Below are 25,674 nucleotides of genomic sequence, written 5' to 3'. Positions count from 1 at the left end.
TTGCCCATCTTCATCCAAACTGCTGATTTAAGTTTGTGATGTGATGGGAGCTGCTGATGAATGACAATTGCCCATCTTGTTCAATGAACAATACAATTCAAGCCCACGGCTTGGTAGTGTGATGGCCTGAAATAGGCCTTTCCATTCAGAGAAATGATTCTTTTCTATTTGGAATGTAAGACAGATTAATAGAGAAAAATTTAAGCCTAATTTTAATGTCTAGACATGCATACACTGCCGTAATATGACACAATATTTACAAGGAAGAAACCACATTTACTAGTTGCAATTTAAGTTCAATTTTTTCAAATTATACGTGGCTAATAAATGGCATCAAAGGGTTTGAAATGGAAAAAGAAAAAGAGGGTGAAAAAGACAAAAAGGACAATGCCCAAACAGAGGCTTTACTACAACCCTTCTAAGTTACAACCTTGACCCCTGTTTGCTTAGACATGTAACCCTGCAGCCAAACACTCCTCTTTCTATCAACCCATTGCAAAAACCCAAACCCGCCAAGAGGGCAAGAACTGAGGAAATAAAAAATATGGGCTTTGTCCTTAGGGTTTTATCAGTAGCTAAAAGGGGTTTAAGGCCTCGATTGGTTCTAATTCCTTGTAGATCTCAACGCTTGTTTTGCGACAAGCCATTGGTTTCAAATCCTTTGCTCATCAAATTACTTCAGGAATCCATTTCTCGGATCAAAACTGTACTCGATTCAGAGGACAATTTTACCTTCAAAAGTTCAGATTTCTCCTGGGATATTCTCCTCACTACTCTCAAATCTTCATCTCCTGCGAAAGCTCACCTGGTAATTATAGTTTTTTCTCCTTCCCCTTTTTTATCTTCACTTTTCCGCGGTTTTGTTGTTGAGAAAGAACTGAGATAAACAAAACGAAGAGAAATTTGAATCTTATGCTCTTTTGAGTGCTGTAGAATGGCCATTGGTCTATTTGGTAGGTGAGAAAACACACAGAGGAAAAGAAAGGAAATTTTGAATCGTGTTTGAGTATTAAAAATCGAGTGTAAAAAAAAATTATTTCTATTTCTCATTTATGTTTGAGCATATATTTATGTTGATTAAGGGTGAGAAATTGTTGGAATTATTTGCGTAGTTCATTGCCCTATCTTTCATATTCTGATTTTTCATGTATTTTTTTGTTTGGGGTTTGAATAATTAAAGAATATGGAATTCCATGTTTGGAACTTCCTCATTTGCTGAACCAGGGCCGTGTTTTCTTAGTCGGTGATTTCTGGGTTTAATGTTTTTTTTGTTCAGAATCCAAACATGTCCAAAATTCTGAATTAACAAATTGCCAGTTAACTTTTTGTACCCTGATTATCCAATTTTCACAAATCTTGTGAAAACTACAATATGCTTCTGCTAATACTTTCCCCCATTGTTTGATTGTTTAGGTCTTGGAATGGAGATTAGAGAAAATGGTGAGAGACAATGAGAGGGACCTTGTGCCTTATTTGGAGTTGATATTTCTATGCAGCAAGGTCCAAAATGTCCCATTTGCAATGCGAGTCTTTAATTCAATGGAGGCTCATGGAATCAAGTTGACTTCTTCTGTTTTTAATGCACTGATATACACTTGCCTGTCTTCAGGTAATGTAATGACAGCCCTTAGCTTATTTGAGATAATGCAGAGCTCAGAGAACTGTAAACCCAATTCTGAAACCTATAATACTTTCATATCTGTGTACTCAAACTTGGGAAACGATAAGGCCATGCAGGCATGGTACTTGGCCCAAAAGGGTGCTGGGTTCTCTGCAGATCTTCGAACTTATGAATCTCTCATTTCGGGTTGTGTTAGATCAAGAAATTTTGATTGTGCTGATAGATTTTATGAAGAAATGATGTTATCAGGGATCATGCCTAATGGGCAGATATTGGAGAATATACTCAGGGGCCTTTGTGAGCAGAGAAGCATTAGTAAAGTTGAACAGCTCTTAAAGTTTATGATGGATGGTGAGTGGGAGATTAATGTGTCGATGGCAGAGAAGCTCATGGGGTTGTATTTTGAACATGGGACAGTGGAAAAGATGGAGGAGCTGCTTCTAAATTTAATGAACTCGAATCAAAGTTTTGCAGTCTTGCAGCAGGTGCATTGCGGAATTATCAGGATGCATGCCATGTTAGATAGATTGGATGATATGGAATACTCTGTTGGGAGGATGTTAAAGCAAGGGATGTCATTCAGATGCCCAGATGACATCGAGAAAGTGGTTTGTGCATACTTCAGGCGGGAAGCTTATGAGAGACTGGACTTGTTTTTGGGACATATAAAGGGTTCTTACAAGTTAACAAAATCAACTTATGACTTGTTGGTTGCTGGCTATCGAAGAGCTGGATTATCTGAGAAACTGGATTTGGTGATGGATGGTATGAAGTTAGCTGGATTTTTCTAGCAACATGAATAGTGGTGCAAGCAAATTGTCATCTGTTATGTACTTGTCCCATTTAAGCACCAAGTTGGTTGGATGCAAATGGGTGCCCCTACCGAGTGATCTGCCTTAAAAGGGTTCAACCAAAACCAAGGCTAACAAGGGGATGCAAGAAATGTTCAAGGTTAGAATGCTTCTTCTATATTTGAGCTCCGAGAAAACAGTTGGGAACCTCCTCAAGAAGAACGAGCCAGTGATGACAATAGAAGGGAAATAATTGTAGACATACTAAAATGTTCAAGGGTCCTCTCTAAACTTTTCAATGAGAGGTTATGGGGACATTAGGCAAAGCCCAATAAAAAGCAAGGAAGGAGTCCCTTTGTACACAGCTAAGAGTTTGAAGCTGTGGAGGGTCAGTAGACATTTTATGAGGAGGTGACTGAACAAAGGCATACCATGCCACGACATTTCTACTAAAAGTGGCTTGAAAAGGTAAGATTGTCTCCGATTGGGATAATGCATATTCCATTGTGAGGTGAATTGGGGAGCCATTTGTAGATTTACCAGTATGAACAAGTAGACAATAACCATTTACACAATCTGGATGAAGTCTAAATTCTATTGGATTAATCATGTCTTCTTGCACTACAAAGGATGCATAAGACCTTTGCTAATTTCCGAGGCATATAGCTGATATTGCAGAAGTCTTCTGTTCCTCTTCAGATGTAGTTTTAGGCTAATTTTTCCGGAACTATTTGTTTACCTTGGGATGTAAATTTAGGTGGTTTTGCAGAAACCATTCATTCAACAAACACTCGGTGCTTAATCATCATATTGTTGCACTATCCCCTGTTCATTTGTTAGGATTTCCACCATATCCAATTCTCCTATAGAATTGAATGAATTTATAATTCCATTCTTTTACTCTCGATACAGAAAGTCATCATTATTAAAACTACTTGCTATACTGGTTCAGGGCTGTTCTTCAACTGTGAGCCAAAACTCCAAAAAATCACAGTGACTTCTCTTGAACTGCTGAGGAAAGATCTAAGCTCCCAATTAATACAAAATAGTTGTTTGGTTCAGCATTAATCACAAAATGAAATTGAAAACCTGCAGCTCAATTTCCAATGTTATGTAAAATGTAACATAACAGGGTAAATGTTTAAAAGGACAAAAGGGAAAAGAAAGATGAACAGACATTCCAAAACCCATCTCATCTTCTGATGATTTGATATAGGGACAAAGTAAAAATTGCAGAATCATAGAATGTCACAAGAGCTTTATTGAAAAATGGATGAAGAAACCCAGGTGGTAAGCTTGTGAGGGGCTTCATAACTTCCCATATTACCAGCTTTAAAAATCCAAGCTGGCATTTTCGGGTTCTTGATAAAACTTCTCAGACATGTATCTTTTGCTATATTAGCAATGGGGCTTGGAAGGAAAGCGGAAGAAGAAATAGTTTGGGAGAGGGAGGGATCATCCACCTTGGCCTTCTTTTTCTTTTAGAGCCAGGAAAGATGTGAACCATTGCTTCCAAGGAGCATCTTGCTGCTGCTCAACCCATGACAAAAATGAACTGTCCAACAAACAGAAGAAGTTGACGTAGAGGAGTTGGTACCTTACGGGAATGAAACGGAAATTCACAACCTGAACAATGGGCCATATTCCCCCTTCCAGAATCAAGGCTGGAAGAAAATCCCTCTTCACATCTTCCTTAACTTGAGCAACACTCTTCCCAGTAGAAAACCCCATGTAGCTGAAAAACACAAGTAGATCCAAGGGCCCAAAAATGATCCCATCAATTGCTACTTTAGCAGCCACAAACCGGAAGGATTTTGGTTGCAGTTGAAGTCGATGCCTAATCAATCGGTCCAATCCTTCATACCTGCACAAGGGAAAGTAAAATGAGAATTGAGACAACATTTACTGATTTCCATTCTATCTTCCTCTTGAAAAACTTATTTTGACAACCTAGCAAAATCGTCGGTATGAGGATCCTGCTAAACTTACATTGAGTTTTGGAAAATTTTAGTTTTTTTGAAGTTCTGAATAAGGATCACACTATAAAATAAGGTCAAATGGACCAAGTTCAGGATGTTGGAAGAATTTTCACGAAATGTTTGATGGGATTTCGTTATTTACTCTGAACATCCCACATAATAAGCTGCATTTCTTCTTTTTCTTCTTTCTTTTCCCTTTTTTTGGTTAACCATTTTTATGATCCCTTCTTTGAAGTCAAGTTCCTCTATCAACAGTTCTTCAAAAGGCACTCAGATTAAGTCTTGGAAGAATAGATCTTTCAAGAAATCTTTTCTCCAAGGGCAAACTCGAACTTGAAAGGTTTACAAACCATGCAATCCAAGTATAAAGGCAGAAAGTTAAGGAAGCCCATGGCAACCACAATATCCATGAGCTTAGGAAAAATTCCCCAAAATATTTAAACAGTATATAAGCAAGTCTTTCTGTGAAAGTCAGGGCAAAGCACTAACCAGAAGTGGCCAACTGGTCCAACAAATCCAAACCCAAACAAGCTTGTGGTGGCCACTCGCCTCCAATTGATCTTTAATTCCTTATCTTCATCCTGTTTTATGAAAAGAGACTATCATTCCATTAAACCACTGATTAATAGTTAGGTACTTAAAACTTTCCAGTTATGCAATTTGGACAACCAGATGTTCCTACTAAATGCAAACATGAGGTTTGAGAAAAGGAAAAATGCAAGTATGCCAAAATATTCATCCCTATTTCAGATTACCACTATTGCAACAAAAGATTTCCTCTTTTATGCGGAAAAGGCCCATATCAATAAATTATGATTTTATTTATGGGTAATTCCATGGTTTTAAAAACCAGACTGGACCGGCCGGACCGTCGACCCGTCATGGTTCCGGTTTGGTCCGGTCAATTGGACCGGAATTAGACCGGTGGAACCGGCGGTTTGACCGGCTAACCGGCCGGTTTCATTCAAACCAGACGGTTCAATTATTATTTAAAAAAAAAAAAAAAATTACAGTGATCTGCACCGAAGGTGAAGAAGCTGTCGCCCCCAACACGCCACGACACCGACGCCAGCTCCCATCGACGGTATCTTCGGCCGTTACACCACTGCAACCATCCCCCTCACCCCTCTTCTTCCCCCCGCTGCAAAACCCCCTCCCGGCACCACAAACCCTCAATGAATGAAAGCCTAGTTCAGATTGTTTTTTGTTTTTGGCGGATGCCTCTGTGATTTTCCAAAGAGAGGGAGAGAGGGGGAGAAGAGAGAGAGAGAGGGAGAGGAGGGGGACGGGGGGGTGGTTTATAATAATAAATTAATAATAATAATGTGTTTGTTCATTGTGCCAAAAAAGAAAGATAAAAAAAAGACACATGGTACCATCTTTGTGAACCTTGTAAAATAATGAACAAACGCTCAAATTCAGATTTATTATTGCACCACTTCTTGATTCAAGTATTTTTTTTTTTAGACTTATTCCAAACTTCTTCAAATAGTCATTCAAATGAAGACCAAGAAATACATACGATTTAATGGTAAAATAAATATTAAAATTTTAAATTAAAATTATGATTTTAATTTAAATTTCTAATTTGAAACTAATTTTTTTATTTTTAAATAAATTTTTAATTTTTAAATAATATATAAATTATTATTTTTATTTTAAATTTTAATAATTTATAAATTGTATATTTATAATGTCATCGGTTCAACCGCCGGTCCGACCAGTGAACCGTGAACCGGTAATTTTTCCGGTTCAATAACCGGTCTAGTTCTGAAAACATTGGGTAATTCCTCAATATTTTGTTAATTCGCAATAAAATATTTTCTTTGAGCGCCAGTAAAAGAAACATGTTTCTTTTTTTGGAGAGAGATGCTATATCACCAACCAAGTCATAAGTATCTAACCTATTCATAATTACTGATTTTCCACAAAGGGAAAAGGGCAAAGAAAATAAAAGCAGAAAAGTATGAATAATCTAAAATTATGGAAACTTGTTCAAGGGATCAATATCCACACTGAATGAATCATATTCCAAGAGATCTCCAGATGGGAAATGCATAAGCAAATTGTCAAGGAATCATAGCAATGATGCCTTTATAGAACAATGAAAAAGAAAGAATTATTTCAGATCCAAAGGGCCTGATCCGTAGCCACTTTGAAAGTAAAGAGAATGTCCAACAAGTATGACTCTTCGTCTCATATAAAGCAAGCACTGATACTAGATTTAACCACCAAAAACAAAAAGAAAAATCAACAGAAAGGAAGTGTGAGAAATGTCATTTGAGGAGAAATCACCAACACTAAAGGCAAATCTCCTATCATCATCTCACCCTTTCCCTCCTATGATCATACTAGCAACAAGTTAGCAAAACCTTCTCTCCAAACGGATTCATCATTCAGGTTAGCAATTAAACTGACTTAACATCTCTGGTGCCTTCTACTCTGCAGTTTTTTCAAGCAATACTTCTATCCTTAAAGAGGACCCCATCCAAAAAACAAAAGAATATCCAGTGAAGTGGATACTTAAGGAACATTCAAACAACATACATCAAAGTTCCCTTCTCTTTGATATTTTGCCTTAAGATTGTGATGTCAAAATCTAATACTTTTCAACCATGAAAAAAATATATGAGTTGTGCCAGAGCCCAGAAATGAAATTTCTAAAAAAGAAGCAGAAGTCAAAATCATATTTGAGTGTTCTTCCGATATCTTGAAAGATGGACAATAGGGCTTAAAGAACTATCTGTGAAGCTTACCCTAGGAAATCTACATCCCGTATAGGGCTTAAGCAGGAACATATGGTGAATATATACTCTTTCACCATCAAACCAAACAACAGATAGGAATAAAACAAAGAGAACATTGGGAAAAATTAACAAAAACTTCAAGAACAATGAAAAATATGCTGTGGTTTTTTCTGAAATCCCCCAAAATTACCAAACCAAACCACCCCGAAGTCCCTTATTTGCCAAAAACACTGAATGAAAAGAAGAGAAAACAACTCAGAATCTCAAGCCTTATGCCGTTAAGGTTTCCAAACAGTGAACAACAAAATTTTCCCAAATAGTCCATGAGGTCTACCAGTCGAACTCAGGACACACAAGGCAATAAATCAAAACAACCATTCACAAGATATGGAAAAGATGATTAAATCACAGACACCCACTTGCCCAAACAAAGAACCAAAGCAAATAATTCACAAGCAACAGAGAGAAAATCACAAATATCAATCTGCCCCAAACAGTGAAAAAGAGCCAAACCTGAAAACACGGGAAAATGAAGAGAAAATTTGGGGTTCTGCTGATGGGTACTTACTCCAATTTGGTGATGTCTCTTAGCTGTGGTATGAGTGATGGTCTGCGCACATATATCACCAAACCCCCAAATCAAACCAGAGCTAATGATCTGGGTCTTCACTGGATGTACAGCCAAACAATCCTGATACCATTTCCACAGCCTCAACAGCTTCATCTTACAGAGAGAAGGAATCTATAGAGAAAACGAAAATGGGAGCTTCTGATTGTGGATGCTGGGAGCTCATGAATTCTTGAAAGAGCCTTGAAACAGGGTCTGAATATTCATTCGTATATTTGTGTTATATAAACTCAATACTCTCTTGGACTATTGGTAGTGAATTCCTTTCCAAAATGAATCAAAAATAATTTTGAATTTTTTTTCTTTGTCTTATTTGACTTTTATCCTAATTTTAAATATGAAAACAAATTCTTTTTAATCTATATATATATATATATATAATGAAAATTTGAGCAATATTTGTAGGAATTGTAAACTTGTAGCAAATCTTAATACATATTTATATAAATTTGTATATTCATATATATTTTAAATTATCTATATTAAGGTAACAAAATTTAATACGATTCGGTTAACACGACACAAACTTGTCAACATGATACCAACCCAACATGTTTTTTGTGAATTTGGGTTGAGTATAAATGGATTTGAGCCAAATTCGTGTTGACCCATACAACCCAATTAATAAACAGGTAATTTATGAGTCAACCTATATAACACGAATTTGGCTCAAATTGATCCATTTAATTATTTCATTATTAACCTAATAATATTTTAAAATTATTTAACTCATTTTAAATTTATTTTTAAATAAATAAGTTAATTGAATTATAAATATATTTGATTAAAATATTAATTATATAAATGTATACAAAATTTAACTCAACCTAATTTTTAATTACAACGACCTTATTATTAGATAAGTAAGGTCACATGTATAACATGTTACATAGAAAAAAAAAGTAAAAAAAAAGTCTTATTCAACTTAAAAAAGAAAATTGATACCTAAAAATTAATCCAAACACAATGAAAGAAATACTTTATAGATTAAGAAACTAAAATCATAGTCAAATTATATTAGTATAGTTCTAATTTCTTTTACAATTTAAATATGTAAATGTCAGGAGTAATTTTTTGTTTTTTTTCTTGTGCTGGTGTCATCTTCTTTGCTATTTAACATGTGGATAAGCTTTGGCGCCTGGGATGTTATGAGGTTCAATGCAGTCCAAGTCTACAACACAGGAGCAAAACACAAAACCCATATCTCCTTCTCTCAATGCTTGCAAGTTCTGAGCTCATCAGGTATCACATATGCAGCATATTTTTATCTTCAACTTTTCCTTTGTTGGATGACTGATTATTTGCCGTCTGTTTGGGTGCTGAGGAAAATAAAAGGAAAGTGAAATTCTGAGTTTATTGCTTTTTTCTAATCAGGTTCCATGTGGTTGAGAAAACCAGCTTTTCTTTGAGTTTAGATTTCGAAAACCAGCTTTTCTTTGAGTTTAGATTTCTTCTTAGTGGATTTCTTGTGAGTATGAGATCATAGAGATGAAGTGGGTGTTCTTCGTGAGTTCATATGTTATTTGGATTGGGAATTTTTAAAGTTGCTTTGAATTTCATTCCATTCTTTTATTGTTTTCCATGCCTTTGGGCAATTTGATTGCCGAAATCATGCAAGAACAAATTCCCAGATGGGATTTTTTGGTGAGTTTTCATAATGCCTGGATTCCCTAATATGTTGTATTGATTTTTGGAACATTAGGGCATCTTTGATTCCATTTTTGAGGAGAGCTTTCTTTTTTCTTTGTAGGAAAAAGAATTGAAAATAGCAACGAAGAACTGTTTAGAAGTTCATTTCCATACTGTTTATGAAATTTTTCTCTAAAGAGTCCCTTTTTCTTTATATGTGGGAAAACTTGATAAGAAAAATATTTTCCATGCTTTCATTTCCATAAATTTTTTAAAAAGGTGAAAATGGGAAAATGGCCTGTTTTAGAAGATCTTCACTGTTTTCCTTCGCATGATTCTTTTAAAAAGCTTGAGTTATTACAAACCCTAAATTTTAAGTTGGATCTAAACATGCACTTACCCAAGGAGAAAATTTTGGTCCTTATATTTTCTATTCTTGCTTCTTCTTTTTTTTTTTCTTTTTTTTTTCATATGGGGGATATATACTTCTTAGTTGTTTTTCATCATTTGTCATTTTTCAGTGCAGTTGGTGGGCTTGACTCGGTCTAACTTGTGCACTCGATCTGCAACTCACTGATAAGAGTGTTGTCTTCCTGGGAAGTTCTTCGGCAAGAACACAAAACTGGACAAAGTCAAATTTCCCCATTGATTGTTGTATAGTCTGTGTGAAGTTCAATCAAGGGATTGTGTTGGCAAAGGCAGACCCAAGAGGACTACATGGAAGAATCTGGCAATGAGAGGGCTCATTCTGATGCTCCCACCGAGCATCAGGATGGAACTACTGATGTCAAGAAAGAAGAGGTTGAAGCATTACAGACCGAGGTATTATTCGGCAATTTATTTGCTTCAGTGTCTTGGGTGTTTTACTTGGTGCTTTTGTAGTAAACTGTGACCATCCTGATTAGATCCAAGTAACTTGAAATTGGTAAGGCTATCAATAATATGATAAATCCTTGTTTTGGAGATCTTTGGGCTCTTAATTACTCAATAATGTATTTTTATTAAACAAGAGATTCTTCCTACTCAGTATTTTATTTATTCATTGTTGCACTTTGTTTTAATTTCATTTATTAGTAATGTAACGTTGAGATGTACTTCTCATGTTACGTAACCGATACGGCGATACCTTCCAAACTAGCTAAAGAGAGAATTACATATGATATCAGTATCATTCACTGTTCCTTTTGGAACTGAACTTTGGGCAGCCAAGTGCCACAAGTATTGCTCTAATGAGAATTTTAAGGAGAATTAGAGGAAATAGTAGAAATGAATTTATTTGGAATATGTCAGAGTTGGAAGTTTACATAAATCTTCTATAAGTCAAACTTTGATTGTTTTGTGATTTTAATTTTACAGGTAAAGCGTCGAGATGGTAAGCACGAATTACATCCAGTTTCACAATCTGCTGATCCCCAAAGTCAGGTCCGCTGCATTTCTTGTTTGAGCAAAACTAGTTGCCGAACTGTGCGCTCAAGGACAAAACTAATGAACATTATGATAGAAAAAGGGAGGCCCCAGGAAGTTCAGTCCATTTTGGATAGTATAATTGAAGGAGGTCATAAGCCATCCTTGGTAACATACACTACCCTCTTGGCTGCATTGACCATCCAGAAGCACTTCGATTCCATTCACTCAATTATCTCTCAGGTGGAAGAAAATGGAATGGAGCCTGATTCTATATTCTTTAATGCTGTTATAAATGCTTTTTCCGAATCTGGAAATATGCAGGAAGCCATGAAATACTTCTGGAAGATGAAGGAAAGTGGATCTAAGCCCACTACCAGCACTTTCAACACATTAATTAAGGGATATGGAATTGCTGGTGAGCCTGAAGAATCTCAGAAACTATTAGAGTTAATGTCTCAAGATGAAAATGTGAGACCCAATCTGAGGACTTATAATGTACTTGTAAGAGCATGGTGTAACAAGAAGAACATTATGAAGGCATGGAATGTGGTCTATAAGATGGTAGCTTCTGGTTTGCAACCCGATGCTGTTACTTACAACACAATAGCAACAGCTTATGCTCAGAATGGAGAGGCAAGTCAAGCTGAAGGGATCATTTTAGAGATGCAAAACAGTAATGTGCAGCCTAATGAGAGAACATGCTGTATCATCATAGGTGGCTACTGTAAAGAAGGGAAAATAAAGGAGGCTTTGCAGTTTGTCTACAGGATGAAGGATCTTGGGCTGCAGCCTAATCTTGTTGTTTTCAACTCACTGATCAAAGGCTTCATTGATGCTGTGGATAGAGATGGGGTCAACGAGGTAAGTCTTTATCTTATGATTATGGTTTCATTGATTTCTTTTTGTTTGTACAAATGCTTTTCTTGATGATGCCTGAAGGTGTATTTACCTTGATACTAATCTTCACTACTTTGTTCCACCCTTGCCTGCGTTTTATTATTAGAATGCACTATTGTGGTACGTGACTTAAAGAATCCTTTAGTATAGGCAGGTAAACAATGTTCCCCACAGTAAAACAACAATATGGCAATGATCTTTATAAAGTTGGATGATGTTAAAGATGGCTTTTATTCTCTGGCGGTTTGGCCACTTCTCTACTTTTATTAATTTTAAAGCACCAATTGGACTAGAAGCTTAAGTTGTTAGGTAATGACCAACAATGGACTTCATGCCAACTCGCACATCTTAACACCCTGCCCCACGGGTGCTTGGGGTAAAAAACATTGGTTAGGTTTGAACATATGACCTCACATAAACCAAGGCTCTGATTCATGTGAAGATACAAATTTGACACAAAAGCTTAAGTTGTTTATTGATGGGCCAACAATATATATATCATGCCATTTTGCTCTCCCTAATAATCAATATCAACTGTTATAATTCTCAATTGTATATGTGCCAAATTCTCGTTGATGACAAGGATGTGTCATAAGGGTGTGCTGAAACTGTGTTTTATGTCATTTCTTAAACAGTTGCTAACAATCAATAGCAACCCTTACGATGCTAGAATATTGAAACCATTGTGTGTGTCAAATTCTCATTGATGACAAGGATGTGTAACAAGGGTGTTACTGAAATTTTATATTATGTCATTTCTTATCACTTGCTAATTTGGTGATAGAAGCAGAGAGTTTGAGTTTCGGTATATAAGCCATTGATTTTGGGCGTTTTCACATTAGCCTTGCGCTTTGCTGGATGCTTTTGTTTTTGCCTGAACAAAAATGTGAAAAATTTCTGTTATTGTCCAGCAATACCTGCTTTCTTGCTTTGCATATTTGACAGAAACTTGACTCTGCTTTATAATGCAGCTTACCTGTTTGCCTGTTCGTGTCCAAAATAATGATTGTTTTTTAAGACTAATCATACCGAATCGACCTTTTTTTTTAATCTCACCATTTCTGGGAAGACGAATTAAAAGAAGAGAAATTTGGTATTTTGATTAGGCATTTGTATCCCAAATCATGTTTAAGGTTTCAAGGTTCCTCTTCTTTTCCTCTCTTCTCTCAATCAAGTTGGAGAAAAAAAAAACATTCAAATATCTTGTATGTTTTGGTAACCTTATAATCCAAAAATTTTGCACTATGATCTTGGTTAGGTATTATTTTTGAAATGCTAGTTGGGGTTTTAAGGGAAAATGTTCTCTCTAGAACAAGAAAAGAAAATATGCTTATACTGTGCTTCAATATCACAGGTTCTAACATTGATGGAAGAATTTGGGGTCAAACCAGATGTGATTACATTTAGCACCATCATGAATGCATGGAGTGCAGCAGGGTTCATGGATAAGTGCAGGGAAATCTTTGATGACATGGTGAAGGCCAGAATACAACCTGATGCACATGTATACAGCATCCTAGCTAAAGGTTATGTGCGTGCAGGAGAACCTGAGAAAGCTGAAGAAATCCTGAATGCCATGATTAAATCCGGTTTCCATCCTAATGTGGTGATCTTTACAACCATTATCAATGGATGGTGCAGTGCCGGGAGAATGGAGTATGCAATCAAGATTTTTGAGAAGATGTGTGAATGTGGAATAGCTCCAAATTTGAAGACTTTTGAAACCTTAATTTGGGGATATGGAGAAGCAAGACAGCCATGGAAATCAGAGGAAGTGCTCCAAATCATGGAAGAATTTAATGTTCAGCCTGAGAAAACTACTCTCTTGCTTGTCGCAGAAGCCTGGCGTGCAACCGGATTAAAGAAAGAGGCAAATAGAATATTGAGTGCTGTGAAAAATGAGGAAATGACCCATGAAACAGACAGAGAAGACAAGATACCAGTGGGGAGCTTGGAGAAACATTATCAAAAGCCAAGTGCCTCATTTCCAAACCAGTTACAGCTACCAAATTTAGTTATAAGTGATCAAAAAGGTTCAGGTTCTGCTACCAAAAGAAGCCGGATGGTGTTGGGAGACACTGACTTTTCACTGGAGAGTTCATGGACTGCTACCAGATCCTTGTCTCTTACCCATAGTTGTACATTTGGGGCAAGATCACCAATTATCTGCCAGAAGCAGTCTCATGGCCAGCTTTGTATGTATAGTCAGCTTGCACATTCATGTCCACTGGTGTTCTTGAACTGAATGAAAGACAGGAAGCGCTACTCTTAGATGAAACTCTAGGAACTGAATATACACTTGTAAAAGAGGCTGGCTGTTCAACTGCTGTAGATAGTGAAAGGACATGAATCTTTCAAGATTCAATAGGATTCTTGAGTTTCTTTTTGGGCTTGCTGATTATGCAAATCGATTTGTTGTTTTCCATGTACCTAATATTCACAGTGAATTCACAAATTTCTTGACAAAACAAAGATATGCTCTTTAAATTTTCAGTGAACTAGTGCAAATGGTTACCACTATGAATGTTGTTCTCCCTCTCTACAAACAAAGATGGGCAAACAGAAGGATCCAAAGCCCGGGTATGGGTACATAATTTGAGGAAGTCTTTAAGTACATTTTGAGTTGGAATAGGCATATTCAAAGTTGCTAATCATGTATGGATCATCAGATTTGAATATTTTTCCAGGCTGTATTCTGATGATGAAGAAACTACTCTGAATGATCTAAGTATGATGAGAAACAATCTGATCCAAGACAATCTTTAACCATGTAGATAGAGGTGGTAACCCCACTTGAACATTTAGTCATATATGAGATAACATGGTGATTGAAGCTCCACTGATGTAAATACCCTAATACAGGTGGTAACCCCCTTGATCAGAGCTATCAACATCTGAGTTACAGGTTGATTCATAGCCATGCCTCTTTATCATTTGCATCTCGCCGGCATGACTGATGATGTTGTCTGGGCCTCCATACGTCTTCGCATTCACTTTCCTCAATTGGTACTTTCTGAATTGCCTCACTAGCACCATCCCTGTAATTAAAAATATGGCCATTGTGCACCCTCCCCCTAAACACAACAATACTGCAAACTCCCACCTGCTACCTGGTCCAGGAGGTATAATCATCCATGTAGCAGCCATGTAAGCTGCTGCCATAAATATCATGGATACCCACATCACTTTATGGGTAAAAACCAGTAGCCTCATCATGGATGTTCGCCGATAAGGAATGACACTGACAAGAACAATGACTATGCTCAGAGACAGGAACAATGCTAGAATGTTGCATACCATGAAGACCTTGAAAGGAGTTTGTTTCCCCAACATGGACTTCCCAGTGTCCTGATTAAAACCTCCAGGAGGGTTTATGCCTGCAGAAAACGTAACAGTTGCCACTAAAACTGCAACAACTGTGAATTTGTTTCTAGCATTGCGCAGACCCTCATTCTGGTCAAGCAGCTTTTTGCGGCTTTGGTCATGCTTCTTGTTGTGATGTTGGACAGGAGAATCTGGCATCACTTTTGGCCAAGGAGATGCTACATTTAGGCTGTTTAATACTCCAGATGTTGGTTGATGGTTTTCTTGAATTTCTGGTGATGCAGGTGACAATTGGCTACATCTCTTAGCCCCAGCCTGGCATAATGCAGTCACAATCTCAAGTCCTGCCTTGGAGTTACTAGCATCAGATGTAATAACATCAAGAGAAGTGAAACCTTTGCAGTTCTGTGCATTGACATCCACACCCAGCTCAAGTAGGTACTTGACCATCTTTTCAATTCTCATGCCAAAAACATAGTTGATAAAAATCAATACAAAATGAATATACTAACAACTTTCCGAGCAATAAACAAGACTAAAGAAGTAAGAGATCTTACAGTGGTAAGTTTTCCAGCAGCAGCAAGATGCAAGATGGTGTTGCCATTTTTATCTGGGGTGTTAAGGAGTTGAGTGAAGTTGAGTTTCTCCATCAAGTACTGGACTGCTTCATACCTGTTGTTCTTTACTCCTAGGTGTAAAACTGTCTCTCCATGTTTAGTTGTCGTCTGAGCTAAATGGAGGCCAATGGCAAGTATCTTATCGATAATGTTGAGGTGCCCTTTGATAATTGCCCAATGCAGAGGTGTTAGACCATCCTTGTCTTGTAAGGAAGTGAGGTCTGGGTCTAATCTCAGAAGCTCACTTGTTACCTCAAGGTGGCCTTTGCTGCAAGCGAGGTGCAATGGTATGCATCCATCCAAGTCCTTCTCCCTTGCGAAGTCTGGGCGTACTTTTAGAATCTCCTTCACTATATCTGTAAAATACGACCTATTTAGATACTGCTGCCTTGAATCTACTGATCCTAATGTTTTTAACATTTAAGTACCAAAAACTTTGGTAAGAGTATTTGACAGGTTGGTTCATTATGGCTCATGCGGTTCATGAGTGGCCAAATTCCGCATATTTTCAGTAGTGAATTGCCTCTTATATCATCTATCATAGACTATGTAGCTATCGTTTATTCTAGAACACTAATCTTCAAGGTGTAGTCATTGGGTAATGTTTAAGGTCAAAATCAATCAAATTGGGTTGTTTTTTGTCCTCAATCCTAGCCCCCCTAGTGTGAATGTGTCCAATGGTCCCACCCACTGCTGCCAAGTTTGAAATATGAGGCCTTTCCCTGGAATAATGCAGGGTAGGAGTCAAGCATGGGCAACTTGACTTTCTGCTTTTTCCACACTTGAGCTCATGTCCCATTTCAACTATCAATCATATCATTGTCTCTAAAATATACCCTTGGAAAGGGTAAATTAACTTATTGGCATGTAATATTGTTTCTCCTTAGAAGCATCTGTATATCAAATCTAGTCTGGGAAAATTTAGTGAAATCCTTTCTAGTAAAAAGCATGTTTACCTGTATGTCCCCTTGAAGCTGCAAGATGAAGTGAAGTAGTGAAGCCATCCAATTCTAATGCCAACAGCCATGGATGGTTCAGAAGCTGCTTCACTACATCAAGCCTCCCTCTGTCACACCCTACATACAGCGCAGTCTCGTTATCCCTGTTTACCTTGCCAGCGATCAAGGGATCGGTCTCCAGCAGAAGTTTCACAATCTCTGCTCTCCCCTCTCTGCATGCTTCATGCAGAGGAGTGTCCAGTTTTTCATTCCTCGCTGCTGCCAATTCAGGACTTAACTTCAATATCTCTGCTGCCAATTCAGGGTGCCCCAACCTTGCTGCTAAATGCAGAATGGTGCTTGATGATCTGGGAACTACTTGTTTGAGGATATCCTCGTCTTCTTGAACAAGAACAAGGAAGGCCGATACATCGCCCTTTAGAACTGCCTCATGGAGCCGCTCGTCCATGTTTCAAGCTATGGGCTAGAAGAACAATGGTGGAATTGTACTTGCAGGAATGAGTAAAAGTTGAATTCTCATAGACAATGGGTATTTACACAGAAGTTTCTCAAGAAAAATCCATAAGAGTTGGTTTTGAACTAACAATTTGACATAGAAATGTGAACTTTTATAAAACGCTTTGCACGTCACGTGTGGACACCTTGACTTTTGAGGGGGACAGGAAAATACCAAACGACAAACAGGAAACGTTGAGGAACAATTCCAACCACAAGCTATGCGGGGTATTTGTGGTTGGCCTTTTTACAGCTGAGATCCATGAAAAAATTCTGGACAAATAACATTCTCCAGACATGAAGAAAAAACCAGCAACAAGGTTTTGCAAAGTAACAACTTGATGAAGAAATTTCCATTTCTTGGTCATTCTGGAACTTATAGCAGAGTTACTAAACAGCTACATTTTACAATTCATCTGAACTGGTTGTTCGGGCCAAAATATGGATATGGGATTAACTAATTGGCAGGGCGTTCCGATCATTCACCATGAATTTGATCTCATGTTTCATGAGAAAATTCAAAATCCAAACTCATTTATCCTTCAAAACAGGCAACAAAGCAAGAAAAGAAAAATGGGTTCACACTTAGATTTATCTTCAACATATGGTTTGGAGCGTATTCTTTTGGAAACTGATCCAGAACATGTACGAATAAAGAAAATCCAAATTTATGGACATTTAGTCTTTACAGCAAGCAGTGTCACGCTTTCATTTACATAAAAAGTCCTCAATAGAGAGCTTGGGAGCCACCCTCTAGGGCCTATCATGGCATCTTTTCTCCATCATCTCAAGAAAAAGGATTCTCTGCAACCCCAGTTTGGCATTTTCCCAAAGCCACTCTAGTTTCAGAATTCTGACTGGAGCAGTTAAGGAATTCCTTTAAAAAAAAGAACGACAGCAAGACTAGTATGCAACTAAATCCCTCAAAATAAGGCCCCCTCTTCAACAAACAAAGCTAAACTTGGTTATTGAGTTGTGTCTGTTTTTGTATGCAAGGTTGATACTTCTTGATTGGAAGGTTGAGAAGGAACTCTACTGAGAAGCCATACAAGAAGCACACCAATAAGAGCGCCAGACAGATGTGCGATGTGATTGATGCTCTGTATGGAATAGCCTCCAAGGAAAGTGCCTGACAATCCTGTTGAAGCTTGGGCTGCTTCCATCACCTAATGTGCCCAAGAGAACAGTACAAGAGTGGAGATTAGCATGCCTCGAGAAGCATAGGCTCAATAAGAACTTTCAGGGACATGTATCTCAATAAACGCAGTAGTAATTCGGTGGAGAAAATAGCAAATCTATTGTGTATCTAGTTTTTTTCTGGCAAATAAGTAGTTGATGTAGGTGACAAAAACATACAATTTTAGAGGCTCAAACAGTTGAAGGTTAGCAATTCTATTATATTCATCCGTTGCATAATAAAATATAGGGCATGAAATATACCACATCCCAGAAGAACCGGCTAATCTGGCTAAGACGTTAGTCACCACTTATGGAAATAACAATGTGACTATTTCTAACCATAGTACCACATAGAAGCATGCATAGACTCAGGCAAAGAAAACCCATAAGATAGCAAAGAAATATAAGAATCCATAAACTTAAAGACACCATTCTCTACAGGATCAAAAGCAAAAGCCTTCCTTTTTCTGCATAGATGAAATAGTTGTAAATTGTACTAATGATCAGATAACACGATAATAGCGGTATGATTCCTCTGGAACTACTTATGTGAGTTTCAACCCTTGTTATTTGTAATCACATTGGCGCGTTCATTCTAATTTATGAGAGATGGAACTGTTTACCTTCTCTATAACAAATTGGCCCAATATGAGTACTTCAAGTATCTTCCTCCAGTCCCAGGATATCTATGATAAACACCAATGACATCAAAAGGCTCACGCAAACTGGTTTCATAATAAGTTAACAAATAGTACGATTTGGGATACCTTAACAAGGACACTAATTGCAAATAAGCCAAAAACAGCACCCGAGGCTCCAACAGAAACTGCATTTCTGGGTAGAACCAACCACGAGACAAGGTTTGCTCCAGCACCTGTAAGAATATAAGAAAGCCACAACCCAAAGTTTCCTTCCTCCTCTTCAACCAGTCTTCCTATTTGATGAAGAAAAGTACGAAAGTAGTTTATAATCTATTATATCATATGTCAAGAACCTAGCACTAACCAAAGAGAAGAATAAAAAACCTACCAAAAATATACAAAAAGAAGAGGTTGCTGGAAAGATGGTTCCTGAAAACAATACGTGGTGAAATACATTAAAATCTGAAAAACAAATGTGGGAGGCTAGTTTCATGTGATGACTAATTCATAGGTCAGAGTTACAAACTTTTGATGAGGCAACATGGAAAAGGTTACATAGCCTTGTAAGTAATATGTGATATCATCCAAGTACATGTATCCTTGAACAGTATAGGGCCTCACCAATTAGCATGACAGAATGTTGCCGTCACAAACTGGTACCAAGCAGGCCAATTGTGATACAAGTATAGGGTTTTGATGGCCCGAACCTGAAAGAAACGGAAAGAAGGGAACGATGTAGAAAATCTGGGGTCAGCATGACTTTTCCTACCATCTATTACAAGAAAACTCATATTGTTGTTCTTTCCCTTTAAGCTGCACAAATCGATCTCCAGATTTATTCAGCATCTCCACATTCCAAAATTATATATCTTAGGAAAACACTCCTACATTCCATCAGTCTGCTTGATAAATGATTTTGACAATCCTATTCACCATGTGCTATATTATAAGGGACTTTGTGAGCATTTCATTTTCTGAATTTCGTATGGATGCTTTTTCACCCCTGCATGAACAATGAATGTATTAATATGTTCATGTGCCATGATGGTTCTCCCATATGCAAATCATAGAAGCCAAAATGGGTGTGAACAGAAGCAATAAGAAATGAAATTATTGTCGAGGATGATGATACAAGATAATGACTCTAGATAGAAATAGAACGGAGTGGTGAAAGTAGCCACCCTCAAGTAGTTGGACTAAGGCTTTATCAAGTTGAGCGATATATTAAAGTACCAATGATAGGCAAAATTATTTAATACCTGAAATAAATGATCTGCCACAAATATTCCAAGATTAAGAAGAATGATCCAGAATATTCCATTCACTTGCCTCTGTGGTTTCCATTTTCCGCCTGACTTCCCAAGTTCCATCTGCGATGTCAAATCTAATAAACAAATTATAAGGCTTTCATGTCACACTGAAAGCACAATATGGTCTATGCTTTCTTGAAACCAAATTCAATAATTCATTCAATTTTCCTAATACTCACTTCAATTATTCCCAAAAACCAATTTTCCAAACTCATCATTGTTCAGCTAAGTTTTGGAATTGCTGCCTATTATTTTACCTAATCGATCTTGGTGCCTTTTCGGCCCCTGGCCAGGATTGAAATTCAGCCAAACTAGTCACAGCAAGCGGAGAAATGTTGAGATACCATACATGTAGAACATAGAAGCGGTTAAATACACTGTAAAATACACTGGAGATAGCATGAAACACCGATCAATATGATTCTCCAAAGACACAAAATTTGATATGAGGACACTAGATACTACATAATACACACACACACACACACATATATATATATCGAAACTTAGGTCTGTCACGAATTCAATTCAGCCCTCCCATTACCCTTGTGCGTTTGGCATGTGGGAATGGGAACCGAAATAAGATGGAAAGGGGATGAATCACAATACCATGGAGAACCGAGGAATCAAAATCCTAGTGAGAGTGGGATTTGGTTCTCTACAAATGAATTTTTTATTCCTATTCTCGTTCTGAAAAACAATCCAAACACATTAATGAATAGGAATGGAATTAATTTCCCATTCCCATTTCTCTATTCCAGGGTTCCAAACACGACTTAAAGAAAAGACCTCAACAAGCAATGGCCTTTTTGTGTGTTTAGTACAATTGGGTATTTCAGTCACAACCTACACGTTCCAAATTCTCCTTCCTTTTCCTTCATTTTCCCAACATCCAAAATCTTCACATACCCAATCACTAACGCCCATCATAGTCAATTTCAAACCAAGTGTTCGTGAAAAGTTCCAACAACAACTCTGGGTCCCTAATTATGAACAACATCAGCTAAATAATATCTGGGTAACGAAGATTTCGACAAAGAAGAGTCAGGGCATACCTGAACCGTTCATCTTGCAGACAAAACGAGATGGGGCGGCCGAGATAGGAAGAAGGCGAGTGGGCGGGGTGAATCTGAGAGAAGAAGAGGTGGGAAGCTTTGAGAAGGCGGCGTTGATGGGAAGGAGAGAGGCTGAGGGCATGGGCATGAGCTTGATTGTACATGGTCTATGTGCCAGCAGTTGCTGAAACTGCCCCATTTTTGCCTGCGAGGAGGCGATTGAATGTCTTCTATGCCATTGAAGACTTCTGACCTTAGAACATACTTTGGGCCCTTGGGTTACAATTAAAAAATATGGGCTAGAGCTGGGTGCTTTGGGCCTTAAAGACTTTTTAACAAACATGGACATTAATTTCATGGGCTGGTGACTGGGGAGTTATTGGGCTACCTCGTACACATGACACTACTTGGAATTGGACCTTGCGTTCCTGAAATGGCCACTGCTTATCGTGAGAAGTCGCCTTGCTGCATTTGGGGAAATAACATCTCACGTTTACAAGCAATTTAAAGGCTGCTTGAGAGTGTTTTTAAAAATAGCTAAAAACATTTCCAAAAGTTTGATAAATTTTTGAAAATGACTAAGAGTGCGTTTCATAGTGACTCTAGGAAGTATTTCTAACACTAGTAACATTTGAAAATTTTCATTCTTCAAGTATTAAAACTGTTAAAAACATGTCCTATAATTATTGTCAAACGCATTTTGAATCACTTTTAAGTGATTTCTAAATAGACAATTGATCGAAGATACTTCCAAAAATCAAATTTTTTATTATATAATATATTATCAAAGACACTATCAAAGCAATTTTTTTTTTCACTTTATATCAAAACACTGTTTGTATTTTTAATTCACCGTTCAATGTAATTTGTTTTTAAACTTTAGCTTTTTTTTATAAAAAATTTGCTTGAATGTAAAAAATTAAAATATATAACATTTTACTGAAATGTTAAAAACATTTTGTTTTTAAGTAACGAAAACACTAAACACAATTCCCACCTTATTGATATTTAAAACACAAATAAAATAATAAAAAATAGAACAACTAAATACTTAATATTATTAAATTGTGTTTCGAGTTAAGTTAAATTAAGTAATATTCATATTTAAGTAAAAAAAAATATCACCTTAAATTATGTTTGGTTCAAAAAAAATACTAAAAAAATGTTAAATTGTTTTTTTATATTTGATTTCATTATAAATTATTTGATAGAAAATCAAATATAATTAAAATTAATTAAAAAAATTATATATTTTGTACTTTAAATTATGTTTGGTTCCAAAAAATAATAAAAAATAATAATAATTTTTTCATATTTGATTTCATTATATGTAAATTGAAAAAAAAAATCAAATATAATTAATTAATTATAAATTTATATATTTTAAAATTGTTTCACCCTTGGATAAAAGTGGAATTATTAACTTTAAAGTTATTTTTTATTTTTCTTAGTTTTCTATTTCCTTTTTTTTCTTTTTCTTTTTTAAACTTAGGTAAAAGTTAAACTTTACTTTTTTTTTATTCTTGTATTTAGGAAAGTAAAACTTAACTTAAAATAAATGCACTAGAATTTAAAAAGTCTTAAATCTATTAAGATTTTTAGATTTTATTAGATTTTTATTTTTTTAATGAACTTTATACCTTGAAAAAACAATGTGTTTTATAGCAAAATATTACAATATTAGTAAGTAGCACAAGTGCCCTAATGGATTAGGCATGAATGATGAAATAAACGTGAGAAAGGAATGAGAAAAGGCAAAAACTGCCCTCATCCAGATGAACAGCCACAATCATTTACTTCAAAAGAATCAAAGCATCTTCCTTTTGCAGTGAAAAATATGTGAAATTCATTGAGTTTGAATTTACCAATTCAAGGCAACGGGGCAGTCGTCAAAAGTGGATTTTAAGACAACAAGTATACCCATTTTTGTTATTTATGAGTGACAAATTTGATAGGGAATAGTAGCAAATCCGCCAAGTTGTGCGACCGGAAGGATGACGTGGCGCGATAAGTTCTCCACATGTATCTGACCTGTACTGTCACTTAGGGGTATGACCGTCTTTTTGAAATGATTTGACGATGTTGCCTGTCTTCACTTTCAAAAACATAATTTTTTTTTTATATATACTTTTAAAATCATTCATGTCACCCTCCATCCATTTTAAAAAACATTAAACCTACCGATTCTCTGATCCTTCCCGAACCTCTACCGTGTTCATCCTTACCTTTCTTATCCACTGAACAGGTCTTATTTTTAGCCACGTGGCTACATCTTGGTCAACCATCATTTAAAAAAGACACTTTAATTAAAAAATAAAAATAGTGTCAAACTCATTCTAATAAAATAATCGATTTTTAAAACAAAATTTTGTTTCCTTTCAAAAGTTTATTTTTAAATTTTTAAAATTTATTTTCTATTTAAAAACTAATTTTTAAAAATAATTATTAAATAAGGTCTAATCTTTTAAGTTAATTTTTAAATAATAAATAAATAATTCCAATTTATTCAAATCACGCATCCAAGTTGGTTGCTATTAATTTTAAGATTGGCCCACTATCTTCCTCGATTACTCCATTTTATATTTTTTTATTTTTGAAAGAATCTTTACATATCTTCAATAATTAATGAGAAGTCTCTTACATTCAAGAAAAGGCCGAGATTGACATTTCCGAGCTGAATAAAATTGACCAGCGGGAGTAAGAATGAAGGCAAAAGATAGGTTGGAGTTTTCAAAATGACTTGTAACTTCCTTATAAAAATCAAACATTCTTCCTACAGTAAATGATTGGGCTCGGATTTTGGAACTCCAGCTTTTAGTTATTTTGTCGACATCTTCATCAATACAATCTGGTGGTAGTGGGGTGGAATCACAAATTGTGAAAGAGTCGGCATCCCATTCCTCCCCCTCTCACTCTCTTCACGTCCTTAAAGTATGATGTAAGTGGTAAAGTCGGGTTTTTTGAGTTAGAGTTGATACAATAAAAAGGGAAATGGAATTATTGCCTTTTAATGACTCTTTTTTACAAAGGAAATCATCAAATAATACTATATTTTCATGCTCTAACCTTTTCCTCTTCCCTTGCTTTTTGTTGGTCCTCACCGCGTGATTCCACTAACCCATCATAATCACCTTTTGAAGAAGTTTATGCTTGGGTATCAAAAAATTAAACCAAAAATGGAAGGGAAGGAAAAATAAAAAAAATAAATTTAAAATTAATAAATTATATTTATATATATTTTTAAAAAGTATTCTACTTATTTTCTTTTATTACATAAAAATACAAAATAATTTATAAATTTATAAATTTTTAATTAGTAAAATGATGCCTATAATTGCAAAACAACATTGATTATATTGTTACAAATTTTGCATTCAAAATAAAATTGGATGTCAGTCATGAGTTTGGTAGTGGTTTTAAAAAGCTTTTTTTTTATATTTATAACATATGAAGATTTTTATTTTTTAAATATTAAAAATATTAAAAATATATCATAAAATTATTATCAAAAATTTGAAATGTTAAAAATATTAAAAGTATTTCGTAAAATCACTATTAAACGAGTTATTAGAGTGTTTGAGAGTCCATCTGATAGTAATTTTATCAAGCGCTTCTAACCCTTTTAACACTTAAAATTTTTTATCATTCAAGTGTTATAAATATTATAAACATTTTATAAAATTATTATCAAATACAATATGAGAATTATTATTAAAAACATTTTTGGTTTTTTTAATACTTGAAAGATAAAAATTTTGAAATATTAAAAGTATTCCTTAAAATCACAACCAAATGGATCTCTAGAATATATTAAACAATGATTTTAAAAAACACTTTTAACCTTAAAAACATTTTAAAACAAAATTAAGTGTTTGAAAAATTTTATCAAATATTTTTAAAAATCTTAAAAATTACTTATAATATGAAAAAATTAGATTTTTTTTTAAGAAACCTTTATTATTAATTTTCCTAAAAACACTTTTAAAGAAAATGCTTATATTAAAAACATTTTAAGACGATGTTTTAAGATCTCACATGATAGTAATTAGAGAAAACAATTTTAATCTTTTTAATATTTAAAAATTTTTATTATTTAAGTATTAAAAATATTATAAACGTTTTTTAAAATCACCCTTAAATATACTCTAAATTTATATATATAATAGAGTTTCCAGGATTCAACAACCACGGATATTATGCTTAGGAGAGATGAAAGAAAATTTTGATTTAACATAATACTATAATTATTACTAAATGCAATTATTGGCTTCAAAATCCATCTATTAAATGCAACTACCACTAATTATTATAGGCACTAAAATAGAAATGTTTTTACTATTTTCTCATCCATTTTTTTTGTTTTTGTTTTTGTTTTTGACAAGAAATTATTTCTAA

At 35.5% G+C, this 25,674-nt stretch overlaps 5 protein-coding genes across 10 annotated transcripts; 2 read left to right on the top strand and 3 right to left on the bottom strand.

Annotated features, from left to right (window-relative positions):
• Positions 1-48: 48 nt before the first annotated feature.
• On the top strand, positions 49-3,312 carry LOC100262795 (pentatricopeptide repeat-containing protein At5g02860). The gene is made up of 2 exons (XM_002281546.5): positions 49-808; positions 1,414-3,312. Exons 1-2 carry the CDS (start codon positions 545-547, stop codon positions 2,410-2,412), a joined length of 1,263 nt encoding a protein of 420 aa, XP_002281582.2. The 5' UTR covers positions 49-544; the 3' UTR covers positions 2,413-3,312.
• Positions 3,313-3,488: 176 nt separating this feature from the next.
• On the bottom strand, positions 3,489-8,089 carry LOC100257619 (uncharacterized). 2 transcript variants are annotated; one of them, XM_002284191.5, is made up of 3 exons: positions 7,707-8,089; positions 4,881-4,972; positions 3,489-4,276 (listed from the first exon to the last, which is right to left on the bottom strand). In XM_002284191.5, exons 1-3 carry the CDS (start codon positions 7,860-7,862, stop codon positions 3,868-3,870), a joined length of 657 nt encoding a protein of 218 aa, XP_002284227.1. In that variant the 5' UTR covers positions 7,863-8,089; the 3' UTR covers positions 3,489-3,867. The 2 variants fall into 2 exon arrangements, with proteins under 2 accessions (XP_002284227.1, XP_019074957.1); XM_019219412.2 differs by having other exon boundaries at positions 4,881-4,990; positions 7,707-8,023.
• Positions 8,090-8,880: 791 nt separating this feature from the next.
• On the top strand, positions 8,881-14,192 carry LOC100267944 (pentatricopeptide repeat-containing protein At5g25630). 4 transcript variants are annotated; one of them, XM_059736194.1, is made up of 5 exons: positions 8,881-9,008; positions 9,141-9,410; positions 9,922-10,217; positions 10,752-11,663; positions 13,054-14,192. In XM_059736194.1, the coding sequence occupies exons 3-5, from the start codon at positions 10,113-10,115 to the stop codon at positions 13,942-13,944; spliced, it is 1,908 nt and encodes a 635-aa protein (XP_059592177.1). In that variant the 5' UTR covers positions 8,881-9,008; positions 9,141-9,410; positions 9,922-10,112; the 3' UTR covers positions 13,945-14,192. The 4 variants fall into 4 exon arrangements, with proteins under 4 accessions (XP_059592177.1, XP_059592176.1, XP_002281569.1 ...); XM_059736193.1 differs by having other exon boundaries at positions 9,917-10,217; XM_002281533.5 differs by lacking the exon at positions 9,141-9,410.
• A 253-nt stretch (positions 14,193-14,445) lies between these two features.
• LOC100245624 (ankyrin repeat-containing protein At5g02620) lies at positions 14,446-17,523 on the bottom strand. Its single transcript, XM_059736195.1, has 3 exons — positions 16,597-17,523; positions 15,581-15,996; positions 14,446-15,473 (listed from the first exon to the last, which is right to left on the bottom strand). The coding sequence occupies exons 1-3, from the start codon at positions 17,045-17,047 to the stop codon at positions 14,553-14,555; spliced, it is 1,788 nt and encodes a 595-aa protein (XP_059592178.1). The 5' UTR covers positions 17,048-17,523; the 3' UTR covers positions 14,446-14,552.
• Positions 17,524-17,658: 135 nt separating this feature from the next.
• Positions 17,659-21,543, bottom strand: LOC100250758 (rhomboid-like protein 11, chloroplastic). 2 transcript variants are annotated; one of them, XM_059736196.1, is made up of 8 exons: positions 21,280-21,543; positions 20,482-20,535; positions 20,174-20,298; positions 19,536-19,621; positions 19,303-19,343; positions 19,041-19,207; positions 18,897-18,959; positions 17,659-18,260 (listed from the first exon to the last, which is right to left on the bottom strand). In XM_059736196.1, the coding sequence occupies exons 1-8, from the start codon at positions 21,476-21,478 to the stop codon at positions 18,060-18,062; spliced, it is 936 nt and encodes a 311-aa protein (XP_059592179.1). In that variant the 5' UTR covers positions 21,479-21,543; the 3' UTR covers positions 17,659-18,059. The 2 variants fall into 2 exon arrangements, with proteins under 2 accessions (XP_059592179.1, XP_019074817.2); XM_019219272.2 differs by lacking the exon at positions 20,482-20,535 and having other exon boundaries at positions 21,280-21,542.
• Between the last annotated feature and the right edge of the window lie 4,131 nt (positions 21,544-25,674).

The sequence above is a fragment of the Vitis vinifera genome, chromosome 4 (assembly GCF_030704535.1).
Source record: "Vitis vinifera cultivar Pinot Noir 40024 chromosome 4, ASM3070453v1".
Lineage (NCBI taxonomy): Eukaryota > Viridiplantae > Streptophyta > Magnoliopsida > Vitales > Vitaceae > Vitis > Vitis vinifera.
Note: the sequence above shows the minus strand (reverse complement) of the source record. Positions and strands in the feature narration are given on the sequence as shown.

What these genes read in the sequence shown, in the direction of transcription:
- LOC100245624 (XM_059736195.1), bottom strand. Translation starts at nt 17,047, where the DNA reads ATGGACGAGCGGCTCCATGAGGCAGTTCTAAAGGGCGATGTATCGGCC. An exon ending in AGCTTCAAGGGGACATACAG is followed by an intron (nt 15,997 to 16,596) that starts GTAAACATGCTT and finishes CGTATTTTACAG; the next exon opens with ATATAGTGAAGGAGATTCTA. An exon ending in CTGCTGGAAAACTTACCACT is followed by an intron (nt 15,474 to 15,580) that starts GTAAGATCTCTT and finishes AGAATTGAAAAG; the next exon opens with ATGGTCAAGTACCTACTTGA.
- LOC100250758 (XM_059736196.1), bottom strand. Translation starts at nt 21,478, where the DNA reads ATGGGGCAGTTTCAGCAACTGCTGGCACATAGACCATGTACAATCAAG. An exon ending in CTGCAAGATGAACGGTTCAG is followed by an intron (nt 20,536 to 21,279) that starts GTATGCCCTGAC and finishes TGCTGTGACTAG; the next exon opens with TTTGGCTGAATTTCAATCCT. An exon ending in GCCAATTTGTTATAGAGAAG is followed by an intron (nt 18,261 to 18,896) that starts GTAAACAGTTCC and finishes TGGGCACATTAG; the next exon opens with GTGATGGAAGCAGCCCAAGC.
- LOC100257619 (XM_019219412.2), bottom strand. Translation starts at nt 7,862, where the DNA reads ATGAAGCTGTTGAGGCTGTGGAAATGGTATCAGGATTGTTTGGCTGTA. An exon ending in AGAGACATCACCAAATTGGA is followed by an intron (nt 4,991 to 7,706) that starts GTAAGTACCCAT and finishes ATGGAATGATAG; the next exon opens with TCTCTTTTCATAAAACAGGA. An exon ending in GGACCAGTTGGCCACTTCTG is followed by an intron (nt 4,277 to 4,880) that starts GTTAGTGCTTTG and finishes TCCCTTGTGCAG; the next exon opens with GTATGAAGGATTGGACCGAT.
- LOC100267944 (XM_002281533.5), top strand. Translation starts at nt 10,113, where the DNA reads ATGGAAGAATCTGGCAATGAGAGGGCTCATTCTGATGCTCCCACCGAG. An exon ending in TTGAAGCATTACAGACCGAG is followed by an intron (nt 10,218 to 10,751) that starts GTATTATTCGGC and finishes TTAATTTTACAG; the next exon opens with GTAAAGCGTCGAGATGGTAA. An exon ending in ATAGAGATGGGGTCAACGAG is followed by an intron (nt 11,664 to 13,053) that starts GTAAGTCTTTAT and finishes TCAATATCACAG; the next exon opens with GTTCTAACATTGATGGAAGA.
- LOC100262795 (XM_002281546.5), top strand. Translation starts at nt 545, where the DNA reads ATGGGCTTTGTCCTTAGGGTTTTATCAGTAGCTAAAAGGGGTTTAAGG. An exon ending in CTCCTGCGAAAGCTCACCTG is followed by an intron (nt 809 to 1,413) that starts GTAATTATAGTT and finishes TTGATTGTTTAG; the next exon opens with GTCTTGGAATGGAGATTAGA.